Here is a 15,000-nt window from a genome sequence, read left to right as displayed (position 1 = left end):
TCATATTTGGGCTCGTGCATCTGCCACTAGTATCTCACTCCTAGACAAGGTTCAAAAGAGAATCACCAACCTGAACTGTAATCTAAGCTTCAGCTTCTGTCCCATCGATGAAATGTAGCATCCCTCTGCCTGTTCTACAAGTACTTTAGACAAGCAGCTAAATCCCACCCCGTCACAGTAGATATCCCTAGATGTAAAAGATCTTTCTACTTCAGTAGTTTCTTTCCCAGAATCGCTAGACTTTGGAATTCCTTTCTGGGTCCCTGCTTCCCCAACTGTACCGACATGCAGAAGTTCAAGTGTAACGTGAACAGACATTTTGCTGCCCAACCCTATATAGTACCCCTATAGCTTATGTCCCTGATAGTAGCCCCCTACATCAAAGTGGCAACGTGCCTTGTTTGGGGTGAAAATGTAATAAAAATAAATAAAGCTGTAGTGTTGTTTTCTTTAGGACGACACTTTTATCGTTCTACCTTGTATACAGCATAATTAAAAAAAAAAAAACACCAAAGAAATTCTTTCATCCGGGTAATGCTACGTTTAAACACACCTGCTCTATCTAGGAAAATGTGCACTCTTGCGGCACTCTGTACCAATTACGAGATAATATAATTCATAATTTGATATTATATGAATAACGAAAAGAAGAAACTCTAGAAATATGGCAATACATAATGCAATTATCCTCTAAGCTCATAAAGTGTGCAATAAACAAAAAGAGAAAAATAGTATCATAAAAGAGACGTTTCTGTTTAGTTTTAATCATTTCTGCTTCGATATTTCTTTAGGCATGTTTTGTCTTAGTGTCTATAGCTGGAATTTCATTTTAAAGTAAACATCTCTCTTTTTTTGTGCTGCACGATATTATTTCAAAGATAATTCAATTCGGAGATTTGCAGATTTTATTCTAGTTTCCGATCGTTAAAAGAAATAGGCACTTTTCGCGGCGAAGTAGTGAACCAACCTTCTGAAATAAAAACTCCAAGCGTTGAACAATTTTATTGAATTAAGAACCGTAGATATAAAGTCTTCTCACATTGTCCGGCAGAGGGCGTGTTAAAGTCTTTCATGGAGCAACCGGCACATGCGTCTTGCCTATCCGGCGATCGAACACAGCTCCCCGGTCTTGCTGACTTGATACCTTTATCTATATCTTGTTCACCCACGTATGCTAATTAGTGGGCGTCTCTACAACACATATCATGGTATATTTTCAAATGGAAATAATTTAAAGTAATCAGACAGAATATGAACAAGTAAAAATCATTTTTTTATATATATATATATATATATATATATATATATATATATATATATATATATATATATATATATATATATATATATATATATATATATATATATATATATATATATATATATATATATATATATATATATATATATATATATATATATATATATATATATATATATATATATATATATATATATATATATAAACAAAAAAACAATAAAAAAAAAACATCACCCTGGCTGAATTAGAGAAGAGAAAACTAATCTGCAAGTCACATTTTCCTAACAAAATTAAACGGAACTAAATAAACAGTTTAATTAGCGAGACCTGTGGAAATTCCACAGGGGACTCATTCATAGATAATATATTGATGTTGGCATTCTGTAGATATTCAGCCTTCTAATATTAGTGTAGCTCTTTTATTAAAATTGCAAAAGTATTTATCAAAGCTAACAGGGGCGCCCTCCGGCGTAGCCCAGTCGTAAAATACGCTTAAATATGATATTTTAATTCTTGGAGATTTCGAGAGTTCCTTCAGCTATAATCGAAACCGAAACCAAAACTTATGAAGAATTCTTAGTAAAATTATTTATTACAAGAAATGGAAATCCATAACAATTAAATGACAGTCACTCGGATGTAAGCAAAAAATAAATAACACACACGCTATCCTATAAATATAATCCGTCTTAAGAAATAACGCATGAAGAAAAAACATCAACTAGTAGACCGTAACATGTAAATAAAATTTATACGAAACTATGGCGGATAGAGAAAAGAATAAACGTATAAATCGAAACTAGAAGGTGCACATTAGTATTGGGGGAATAAATCAATAAAATAAATCAATTGGAAAAAATAATTATAAAATTTAAAAAAAAAACGATTAATTGAATATAAAAATAGGGAATTGTTGAAGTTTCATATAAAAAATAGAAATACGAAAGTGGGTTGATTAATCAATTTGAAGGCAATCGAAAAAATTAAAGAAAAAAATAAAATATAAAAATGCTTAATACCTTAAAATAGGGATTATGAATGTATTCATATATGTATAACAAATGTGTGTATATATATATATATATATATATATATATATATATATATATATATATATCTGTAGAAATGTATTTTCTTATTATATATCAATCCTTATATAAGAAGCTCAATGTAATTACAGAGCAATATAGAGAATAAATGATAAAATTATATTCCAAAATTCACCATGTTGACCATCTTATAATTTATTCCTTTAATTCAGTGTACTTATACAATTCTTGACAGTATCTGTTTCGTAGCGCAAAATCAATCACTTAATTATATCAATCAGTGCTATTTCTTCTGATGAGTTAAGGGCATAATAGATTCACTGATTGATATAATAATTAAGTGATTGATTTTTGCGATACGAAACAGATACTGTCAAGAATTGTATAAGTCAACTGAATTAAAGGAATAAATTATAAGATGGTCAACATTCATGAATTCTGGAATATAACTTTTTGTCATTTATTCTCTCTCTCTCTCTCTCTCTCTCTTTCTCTCTCTCTCTCTCTCTATATATATATATATATATATATATATATATATATATATATATATAATAGCAGGTCGCTCGGGATTAGCCAGTTGCTTAAATGCGCTTACAGTTGATATTTTGATTAATGTAGATTTCGTATGCATCATTACATCATATTGAACCCAATATATTGCAATGATTTAAAAAAAAAATGACTCGTGTTTAGCTTTTAGCATTTCTCCTTTGACGTTAATGCCTAAGCTATAAAAACATGTTTGTTGAAAAGCTAAAAATTAAAACATGAAACAATAGCTATTACGTTACGCATGCATATTCATAATACTCTCCTTCGACTTTCATCTGGTAAATTTCATTTTTTTTTTTTTTTAATTTTCACACTTTTGCACCGATTTTCCCCGGCTAAATCCCAAATATAAAGTTTCGCATGGGTTTGAATACCCTATATATTAAGTTTCATGACTGTATAACAAAAACTGACAGAGGAGTTTCGTAGGCAACATTTTTAAACAAATATATGTACGCGTTTATAAATCTATATAGAAAAGTTTGTGTTTATCATAACCTTTTTACGCAAATATTACACAAGTATAAATCATGTAGAATATCTGCATGAATATAATTACATGTAATAGTTAACTAAAGATGATCATCCCATAAGAACACCGAAAAAAACTAATAGAGAATTAATTAAAATGAATGTTTAAAAGAATATGCCAATTAAATAGATATTTTGCAGATGAATGCAATTCCACCAGCCATATATAACAAAGTTGCATTTTCGTTTTAAGTAAATAGAAAATAGGGATTTTAATATGAATATCAATACACCCCCCCCCCCAAAAAAAAAAATTGTAGGAGTATACATATGGACATATCTATGCTGGTAGCCAAATTGAACATTGAAATGCTCATATCTTTGGTTCTATAGGACGAAACTATATAAACATTTGCATATATGGTTTGCAATGTTTGTTGAAGATTATAATACTATTCTATGGTTACAATTTTTATGACTATTTTGTAAAAAAAAAAAAAAAAGAAACTATATTTTCAAACAAAGAAAATATGCCCAAATTTGCCTACAATTACATATATATAGTGTCCTGGCAAGCCAGTTTGATTTTTACTGCTTTGAGATGAATTTTGCTCAGGGTTTGTTTTTTTTATTGATTTTGCCAGGCCACTAATATATATATATATATATATATATATATATATATATATATATATATATATATATATATATATATATATATATATAACTTTAGTCCGATGTATAAACCCAGCAACTCGTGGTATAGGCACACTGATCAGTATCATCCACACGAAACATATATGCTAGTGGATAAAAAAGAATATTTTTTATTATAAATATATAGATATATAAAGATATGATAGATACAGACGTATGGTTACGCATGTATACCAATACTGATATACTGACGATTCGAACGAGGTTTACGCGCGGTTATTTTTGCCGAGATTCCTGCACATTATTTTCTGATTGATTGTCACTTTAGTGGCATCTATCAAATACACTACAAAAGCCGGATGAGGTAGATTCGGCCCGTAATCTATTTAGCTGTCGGTCTATATCTCTATCATCCAGCGGCGTAATGTCAGACACAATCTCTATATGGGTCAGAGTAGGCTGTCACTTACCATAAGCGTTCCGTCTTTTAGGACCCCTGACAAGTGTGGCATGCTTCACTTGCCATTTCACTTTGCCTCTGGGTACCCTTCATGCGCATGCGCAGACTTAAAAAGCGCAAAAGTTTCCAAGGAAAAAAAAGATAAAACAAACAAAAGAAACAAAAAAAAAAAAAAAACACGAGGACTTTTGGAATATCGTTTACAGATGAAGAAGCATCCCTTGGAATCTATTTCACATTGTTTATTTCTTATGATATTGAAGTGAAGCCCGCAATAAGCAAAAAATAATCGCGGGGTGGGGAGGGTACAAAAACTACACGGAAGACAACAGAGAATGGAAAAGCAAGGACGAGTCCATTTTTTTTAGATGTGTCCGTTGAATCTAGTCGTTAAGTGACAGACCAAAAAAAGAAATGTTATTTCGAACGTAAGCATAAATCACCAACATATGTATTACTATAAAATTAAGCGTGAGAGACAAAAAGATGCTATTTTAAACTTAAGCATGAACCGACCAACAAAAATTCCATTTTAAACTTAAGCATAACTCAAACAAAATTTAAGTTAAAAGTAAATGTGACAGACCTCCCCCCCCCCAAAAAAAAGCGTTACAGGCCAAAGATATACTATTTTCTGCTTAAGCAGGACAGGCAGGATGAAAATATTTTAAACCTAAGCATAATTTTCACCAACAAAAATGATATTTCATACTTAAATATGACAAACATAAATGATAATTAAAATTTATGCAAGACAGACCAAAGATAAGATATTTTAGAATTAAAGCATGGTAGATCAAATAAATTCTATTTTAAACTTAACTCTGACAGACCAACAAGGATGCTATTTTAAACTTAAGCATGGCAAACAGAGAAAAAATGGTATTCTAGACCTAATCATAACTCAGATACACTAATAAGAATGCTAACTAAAACTTAAGCATGGCGGATCAAAAATATGGCCAAAGACTGACGGACAATCGAAAATACTATTTCACAACGAAACGTGACAGACCTACGAAAGTAGTATTTCAGAAATCAATTAAATCAGTGTATTGAATTATGAAATTGCGTATTTCAAACTGAGGTGCGACAGACAAAGCCTCGCGTGAGCATGCGAAGACATAAGATGTCTAAAAAAAATAAGAAATAAATAAAATAAAAGGTTAAAAGTTGGAAACATTTTGAAAGTGAATCACCGGAAATGATATTTGAAGTGTGGTGTGTAGAGCAAAGTGTTATTGGTAAATGATAAACTAAAACTATACAAGCGAGAAAATATATACTCAACCGACAAAGATATGAATTCACACCGGAGGGTGGGGAGGGGGCGATATAATAAAATAAAGAAAAAGAATCGGTGTATTTCGATAAAAAAAAATAAATAAATAAAAAGAATTACTGCATAATCTTATTTTGGACTAAAACGACATCCTCCACTCCCACCCGTCACACTGCCGAGACATTTGTATCACTTTCCGTCAATATATAAAATGATGATGATGATGATGATGATGATGATGATGATTCCACCTCCTCCTCCCCCTCCTCCTCCCCCTTATTCTTCTACTTTTTGTTTGTTTCTTTTCACTGACACCACCAACACTTCCGGCTGATTCAAACGTCCATGTCACTTTTATAAATCTTAAAATCACCAGAGATTTCTCCATTTCGCACTCATTACTTCCCAGGCGTTGCCTTCCCCCTTGGAGAAGAGGTTAGTTCATTGCTAATCGCCTGAGGCGCTTCTAATGTGGAATTGTCGAACGGGGTTGCCCAAGCATATTTTGCAGGCCATAGCGCTGTTTCCTCTGTGTGTGTGTGTTTTTTTTATCCTGCTTTCCGACCCTTGCGTCACATCACACCACCTTCCCCCCCCTCCGTGGAGAAGGAGATAAATAACTTCACTCTGCCCCTCATGTCGGCATCTTTCCTTTCACTTTCATCTGTTTTTTTTTTTTGTTAGTTTTTGGTTTTTGTTGGGGGGTTTTTTTTCGCTATTCTTCTGCCGCCAAATGTCTTTATCAATTTTTTAAATCTGAAATTATCATTTCCTTCACCGTTTCTGATGAAGCCTTTTAGCAATGAAGATGAAATTTTAAATCTCACCAGATAAGTTGTTTTAATAATGTTGCTTGGTCTAGCTGCCCTTTTCCATTTATTTACAAGAGGCATTCCAAAAGTAATGACTCCTATTTTCTATTCGACCCGAATGGATCAGATGGGATTACAAATTTGTTTTGGTAACTGAATTTATGCATCCATGATCTGAAAGTTTCATCTCTCTGTTGTAGATATTAACAGTGTAAGACTCTGAGAAAGCAGCAATCCCTGTCATGGACGTACGTAAGAAGCAGAGATGCGTCATTGACATCATGGTAGAAGTGCATTGAGAATGGTGGTCACTATATATAATATATATATATATATATATATATATATATATATATATATATATATATATATATATATATATATATATTGAGATACAAAAGGTCGCCCATTTCAATGGTACCACCCCCGTCTTCGTAGCTTTTCAACTTTTCGGTTAAAAAATAAATAAGAAGCTTACTTCAATCTTTAATTGTAACTATGTTCACATAGAGTAATTCTTGTGTATTTCTATACGGGTCTATCAACATGATTATGTAATATAAATGTAATATATATATATATACAGTGTCACCAAAAAGAAAGTCTGCACTTGTCATGTTTTTTTCAAAACCGCAAATTTAAGCTAAATTGAATGTGACCATTTAAACAGCCTGATTCGCCTTTTATATATATATATATATATATATATATATATATATATATATATATATATATATATATATATATATATATATATATAGACACGTTTGATTGAACACGACAGAGTTATTCCTTTTTCCGATCTTGTTGGATATTTTTTCTATTTGCCGAGCGGTCTTTTTAATTTCGGCAGGCATATTATATAGAATGGCGCCCAGAGGTTTTTGGTCGGCCATATTTTTCTCAAGCACTTTCTATCGGGCATTCGATTTTCGTCAGGAGCAATTGTTGTATGAATTATATATATATATATATATATAATAAAAAAAGAATAAAAAAAATAAAGGAAATTTAATAAATAAAAAACAGCAATATATAACTTTACATACGGCTCCCACCAAAGACTTACCATTACAACCATAACCCATTAGAACAGGTACACCACTGCACACCGCTCACAGCCCAACTTACAGTCCAGATAGGACCTTACTACAAGCCCCCTCCTATATAAATTATATAAGAAAAAAAAAAAAAGAAATTTAATAAATAAAAAAACAGCAGTATATATTAAAAACAATAAATTAAAAAATAGCTAACTGAAGTACATAAGCAAATTAAATAAAAAAAAGTTACGTGACCTAGATAAACTAAGGCATCCCACACATCAGCAGAAAAAAAAAAAATAATAATAATAATAATAATAATAATAATAAAGACAACAAAATAGAGAATATACAAAATTTAAAAAAAGCTCACGCTAAAGCAACAAGTTATAAACTAAAAAAACAAACAAATAAATAAATAAAATAAATAAAAATATAAACATGTTAATTACCTAATCAGACCATACATAACCCCTTTCCTCACATTTGCTCCGAGGCTCCACACAGCTATTCAACTTCCGCTCCACCATCTAGCATGCTTTGAATCGATCTATTACGTTCACCATTTGAAAAGGGAATTTTTTTCCAATTTTTAATAATCGATATTGTCGGTGACATAACAAGTAAGACATTTTACCTAATAAAACTAAATATATATATATATATATATATATATATATATATATATATATATATATATATATATATATATATATAAACATATATGGATGTACTTATTGATTTGTAAATCGCCACTTGTTCTCGTCTTCTCTTACCAACAACAACTATATTTCATTCCTCGCATTGTGACAGCCTTCTAAATCTTTACTACATATTATATTATATTATATTATATTATATTATATTATATTATATTATATTATATTATATTAAATAATCACGTTGAGAGACCGGTGAAGAAATACATAAGAATTTTTCTAGGTGAACGCCTGAACGAATAAATTTTATTCGAACTGCTAAAACTTACTTAAGGAATTCAGTCATTATTATACTCATCTAATCTAGTCCCATTTAATGAAGATGCTCTTTCAGTAGGATCCAATCGAATGAAATGAGCACAAAATATCTTTAAAATATCTAAATCCAAGTAAATAATCATCTTCCTGATTGTTAATTATAATTTTCCCTGCATAAGTTGCTGCACGATAATGTCATTAAATGACGTCCCACTGGGGCGTTTTCTTTTCTTTTCTTTTTTTTTTTTTGATTGCTAACTTTTTATTGAAGTTCAATGAAGTGAAATGCGACTGTTTTTTTTGTTTTTTTTAAATATCTTAACTTGATGAAATTTATATATGGCATAATCACGTGGATACACCGCTTCCCGCTGGATTACCGAAGTTAAGCAATGATGAACATAGTCAAGAACACATAGTCAGTACTAAATGGGTGACCATTTGGGACTTTCCAGTGCTGGTTGTGCTCTCCAGCATTGTTTTCAGTCATAACGGATTCTCCTTGCCACTTGATTCAAACAGTGCAGATTCAGGAGATATGTGGTTGTAGATTGCACAATCCTTGCCTCACAATTACACGCACAGCTACCTCTACAGGGAATATCCTTTGTCTTTCGAGACTGACCGAAGGCATCGACTAATGAATTTTTTTTTTTTTTTACGTTAAAACCTTAATAATTCACTAGCGGAACCTGTGTAAATTTCACAGCAGACTCTTTCATATGTAATGTATTGATGTTGGCATCCTATGGATATTCATCGTAAATGGAGACGTACTGGTATTAATGTAGCTCTTTTGTTAAAACTGCAAAAGTATTTATCTAAGCTAGCAGGAATGTATGGAATTCACAAACTCCTCAAGGTAAGGGTTGTATTTGGGGTGGGCAGTGGTTTTTAATTCGTAAAATTTGGCAGCAATTCTTTCGATTTTCTTTTGTTCTCTATGAGAGTTGATAGGGAGTTCATTTGTTAAGATTTCTGGATGAGAATGGTCTTCAGAGGAAATAGGCGCTTTAAGTTTATTGTCAATGCTTAAGTCATGGTGATAAGCCTTTCAACTTATAATTTTTAGGAAAGTGTTCAAAGCGAGAACAAATTTGTGGATATATTCTTGTTGGGTAGGAATAGGGATATTTTTGGCAGACAGAGGAATGTGTTCCTTTTCAAACATATCTGGAGAGAATAAAAAGCTTAACCCAGCGGGAGCTTATAATAAAATAAAAATTACAATTAAATTTACCAAAATGATCCAAGATGGTAAAACTAAAGTATATTATAAATATTAAAGAATTAATATTTATAAAGTAATCTCAACCGGATATAAAAGCTTGATAAAACCAAATAGGAGATAAAGCTTATAATAAGAACAAATAGTTAATAAAACATGTTAAAAATACTTTGAAAAAGAGTTAAAAACATGTTTAAAAGGAAACATTTAATATGTGGATAGTCCTTAATTCGCGGAGTTTCGAAGAAATACTTTCCTTCTCATCAGAGAGTAGGAATTAGCAAAATGCGGGATCGGATTTTGCATACAAAAGTATTTGATGAAACTACAAGTAAGTCAAAGATCTTATTTGATAACAAAAAGTGAAGCAAAGGGAATATGGTGAAGAAAAAGGTGATTTCACGTGAATGGATAGTCTGGTGAAAGGTGAATCATCCATTGACGGTAAAATCCAAGAAAGTTAATTAAATTTCCATTCGCACAAGTAAAATCCAAGGAAATGAAGGAAATATATATATATATATATATATATATATATCAATTATTGAAAGAATAATTGACATAATAATTAAGTGACTGATTTTGTGCTACGAAACAGATAGTGTCAAGAATTGTAAGTGTCAACTGAATTAAAGGAATAAATTATAAGATGGTCAACATCATGAACTTTGGAATATAGACTTTTGTCCTTCATTCACTGTAATTACATATAGCTTCTTGAATAAGGATTGGTATATATTCTCAGGAAATAAAATATATTTCCACAGAAATATGTATGTATGCATGTATATATATATATATATATATATATATATATATATATATATATATATATACTTGGTTTTTGGTTGTTTTTGTTTTATGGCATATCAACCCTTTTCAGGTTATTTAATGCCAAATCCAGTGATTTTGAAGAAAATTTTTTTAATAGAATATATTTGTTTTTTGGGGGTTTTTTTTTTGGTTTTTTTTTCAGGTAAGTTTCTATATAATCCATAGTTGTGACCCTAACAAGTACTCCCACTCCGGGTTAGAGTGGACCTGGGCGCAATACAATTAATAGGTGGCTCCATACTCCCCAAAGCTCACAAGCTTGGGCCTCACCATCAGGTATAGTTTAAGATCATATCCAGGGTCTAAAGACCCAGAAGTTGAATAGAGAATACACACAGCTTGATTATGAAAATATGGGTTTTTTTCTATACATTTATGTTTTTAATGACAGATTGACAAATCTGATTTTGCGTGACGGGGAGGAGGGAGTAGAAATCTGTGTTGCTCCCCACTCGTCTGTTATTGTCGCGTGTCTATCGCTGTATGTCCCTTTTTATGTGGCCTAGAATGACGATTTGCGATCGGCCGAAATACCAATCGTATTGTTTCGCAAAAATGTGGTCACTCACTCCGTGGTTCCAGTCTTTCTTTATGACCCTTTCCTAGGTCCACAACACATACATATTTTTGCTGGTGCTATCAGATCAGGCTGTCTGAAGATATTGACTTCCTGAGATGAAATGCACCAAACATTGAGGCTTTTTGTTTTTCGACTTCCTTTTGCAAAACTTAATTATATTCTATAAAACCAAAACCGAAAACAACAACTCTCCCCCCCCCCCTTTTCCTTCTTCCCATTTCTCTTATTATCTCTTCCACTTTCTTACTGGTTTCCTAACTTAGAATCTACCAAACATTATTACTGTAACTCTTTTCCCTCTCCTATTGCAAAACAAGGCAGGAAACAAAAACGATAAAATTCACTATAAAACAACCAAACCAAACAGTACAAACCAGCGATTGAAGCTACAAGGAGCTTGAAAAATAAAAACCTACAAAATAACTGGATGAAACATGAATACTATTTCCAAAATTACTGGATTCGACATTAAATAACCCGAAAAGGATTGATATGCCGTAAAACAACCAAACCAAAATCACACATATTTTTGCAATTCTTAACCTAATGCTATCCGCATTGTTTATGTTGCTAATGTAACTATGTTTTCAGAGAAGTTACTGACTACTACTACTACTACTACTACTACTACTACTACTAATAATAATAATAATAATAATAATAATAACAACAACAACAATAACAATAATAATAATAATAATAATAATAAAAAAAAACAAAAAAAAAAACAAGAGTTGTCTTTTCGTTTTTTAATGATTTTTTTACGATTATGGATTTTTTTTTTTTTTGATGAACGTAACCATTTGGTGTCACTAATGAACAAAAAAAAAATGGTTCTAAAATATGTGTAATAATGAAGAAAAAAATTATTTTATGAATTTCTTTTGCTCCATACCTTTTTCAGTTTAATTTTATCCCTGGCCAATTCTTCTTTACGATAGACCGGAGTTATGTGCCCTTGCTTGTTAGGCTGGTCACCATTTTCTGCAAGAGAAACACATTATTTTAGTAACATTCTCGCGTCTTATTTGAAAGAATGGTGCTTCTGCACTATCGGAACGAAATTTCGGAAATCGTAAAACTGAATTTCACATGAAAACGTATATTTAAGATGATTACATTAAAAAATTATGAAAATCTATAAGAAAGGAAAACATTTATTAAAGAAAATAGAAAATAGACTTTGAAGAAAACGATCGTATTTGCTAATGGAGAGTTCGAAACGGAGGCAATTTTCCGTTTCGATTTATTTTATAAAAACAAGATGGCCGCAGATTTTCACCTGCTAACACGATTAAAGTTTTTTTTTTTTTTTTTAATAATTCAGTAATATGCAGGTAATTTCGATTGCATGATTTTGAAGCTAAAATTGTAATTTATTAGAACTGACAAAAAAGCGTAGAAACCATTGTTTTTTTTACATCTGAAAACTCCATTTATCGACTACAAAATTTCGTTCTAATAGTGTAGAAGCGCCGAAAGAATTGTACATTTTAAAAATATGAAGTTTCTGGGTAGATAGCTAAATTAAGAATCAAATAAAGAGCTTTCTTTTTTGTGAGGGGGGTGGGCATAAAATCATCATCATATCACATGAATCCAAAGATTCTATTATTGACATTGGTTTCCCCGATATCTTCATAGAAATATATTGGGTACTTACGGGAAGGACCACGTGAAGGTTGCCAACATCCTAGGTAAAAGTGAATTTTGTGGAACAAAAATACTAAAGAGAGTAAATAGAATATCTGTAAAATATAAAGTCGATAAATACATCGAAAGGATATGAAGCGTTCACTTTATAATTAAATATAATTAATTTTAATATAGGTTCCCAAATTCGACATGAAGATGCTCTAGGTGTGTCAGAAATTTCGTGAAAAATAGTGAATAATTCAACCCCGTCTTTCCAAGCTTCTAACTCCTCGAAAAATGTCATTCAAGCCCTATTTTTTTTTCAATTAAAGGAGCAAGGACCAAGGTTTCATAAAAAAACAAAAACAACGTGTTTTTTTTTTAAAAAAAGGTTTTAAACTTCGGACTTTACTGGTAAATTTCTAAAAAACAAACAAACAACAACTAATAAAGATGAGACTAATAGTCCGAAATAAAAATAAAAATTAACATAAAAAATGCTCATCTCAAAAATAAAAAATTCCAATTAAGGAATAATATATATATATACCAAAAAAAGTAGTTTTTTAATTTTTTTTTTTAAAGATCGGAATTCGGGGCCCGTGGCGCAGTTGATAGAGACGTTGAATCTCTACGGTTCCAGATGAACATTGTCTGAAGATAGCGGTTTCAATCCCACCCAAAGCGTGCCAGAGGTAATTGGTCAAAAATGTGGTGAGACGACGACAACTACGGATGGCAGTGATGGCTGAGAATGCAGTTAGGAGATTCGAAGTTCCTATCCGTCGCGGTTACCACCTGACGAAGGCCAGAGGAAGTTGGCCGAAACGTTGTGAACCAATAAAAACAAACAAACAACAACTAATAAAGATGAGACTAATAGTCCGAAATAAAAATAAAAATTAACACTACTTTTTTGTTTTAAATTTGAATATATTATTTATTGACCTTTTCTCTTCAACTTGTGATATATAAGACTTTGGTGAGTAAATTAATTATTTACTTTTTAATAGACATTTCAAAATGGGAGGCGTGAATTATTCGCCCCCCCCCCGTCTTTCCAAACTTATAACTACTCGAAAAATGTAATTCAAGCCCTAATTTTTTTCAATATAAGGAGCAAGGACCAAGGTTTCATTAAAAAAAAAAAAAAAAAAAAAAAAAAAAAAGAAAAACAAACAACGTGGTTTAAACTTCGAACTTTACAGGTAAATTTCTAACAAACACTACTTTTTTTGTTTTAAATTTGAATATATTATTTATTAACCGTCTCTCTTCAATTTGTGATATATAAAACTTTGGCGAGTAAATTAATTATTTACTTTTTAATAGACACTTGAAAATGGGGGGGGGGGGCGTGAATTAAAAAAAACGTTTGTCTAAAATATTATATTCAGTTTATTGGAAAGAGCATAAAAGGTCACATTGACCCTGAAAATATGGTAAAAATAGAATCAATAGAAAAATTTTGATAGATTTTTAAAGTTTAAAAATTGAAAAATATTGAGTTCGTAAAATTCATTACTGTTTTTTAAAAAATAAAAAAAAAATATTTCAATTACTTTTAAAACAACTTTTATAGTTTATTTTGCAAGTATAATCCATAAAGAAAATAAACAACCTACTTTTAAAAGAGAAATTACGAGTTATTCGCAGTTTCGTGTTAGGGGTGTCAAAAATTCCTACAAAAATTCTGATATACCTAAAGATGCTCAATTCCGATCTTTAAAAAAAAATTAAAAAAAAAAAAAACAGAGAAAGAATAGCAAACAGATTACAGCAAAGTCATTAGATCACGGCGTGGTTTTATTGCGAGAAAAAAAATTCTGGTTAGCTATTAAAAATGTTTTATATTAATATTATTATATAGGGAATCTTATCGAGTTAAAATCTATTGATAAATACACACTTGAAATATCTCTACATTAGTCAATGAATAACAAGTTTTCGAGGTTATGGCTTGTTGATGTAAAAAGCAAAATGCCGAGCTCCGAAAGGGAAAACGAAATGAACGTAATTAAGGTTTTCTAGGATCATCATGACGAAAATGATCGTTTCGTTTTCCGGTTCGTTTTCTAGATATTACTACTTATTACTCTATATATAAGTACATGGGTTTAATAAAATATGTTTAGAACCACTTGAGCAAGAGTTAA

The 15,000-nt window shown here is 31.0% G+C and overlaps 1 protein-coding gene across 1 annotated transcript in view; it reads right to left on the bottom strand.

Annotated features, from left to right (window-relative positions):
* The window catches only part of LOC145252797 (osmotic avoidance abnormal protein 3-like), a 2,582,558-nt gene that overhangs the window by 1,613,128 nt on the left and 954,430 nt on the right, over positions 1–15,000 (bottom strand). The window contains exon 7 of the mRNA XM_080112744.1: positions 12,105–12,193. Coding sequence (XP_079968870.1) covers positions 12,105–12,193 — 89 coding nt within the window. The remainder of the gene's footprint in view (positions 1–12,104; positions 12,194–15,000) is intronic.

This window comes from Euprymna scolopes, chromosome 29, assembly GCF_053919585.1.
Source record: "Euprymna scolopes isolate OS-2025 chromosome 29, ASM5391958v1, whole genome shotgun sequence".
Classification (NCBI taxonomy): Eukaryota; Metazoa; Mollusca; class Cephalopoda; order Sepiida; family Sepiolidae; genus Euprymna; species Euprymna scolopes.
Note: the sequence above shows the minus strand (reverse complement) of the source record. Positions and strands in the feature narration are given on the sequence as shown.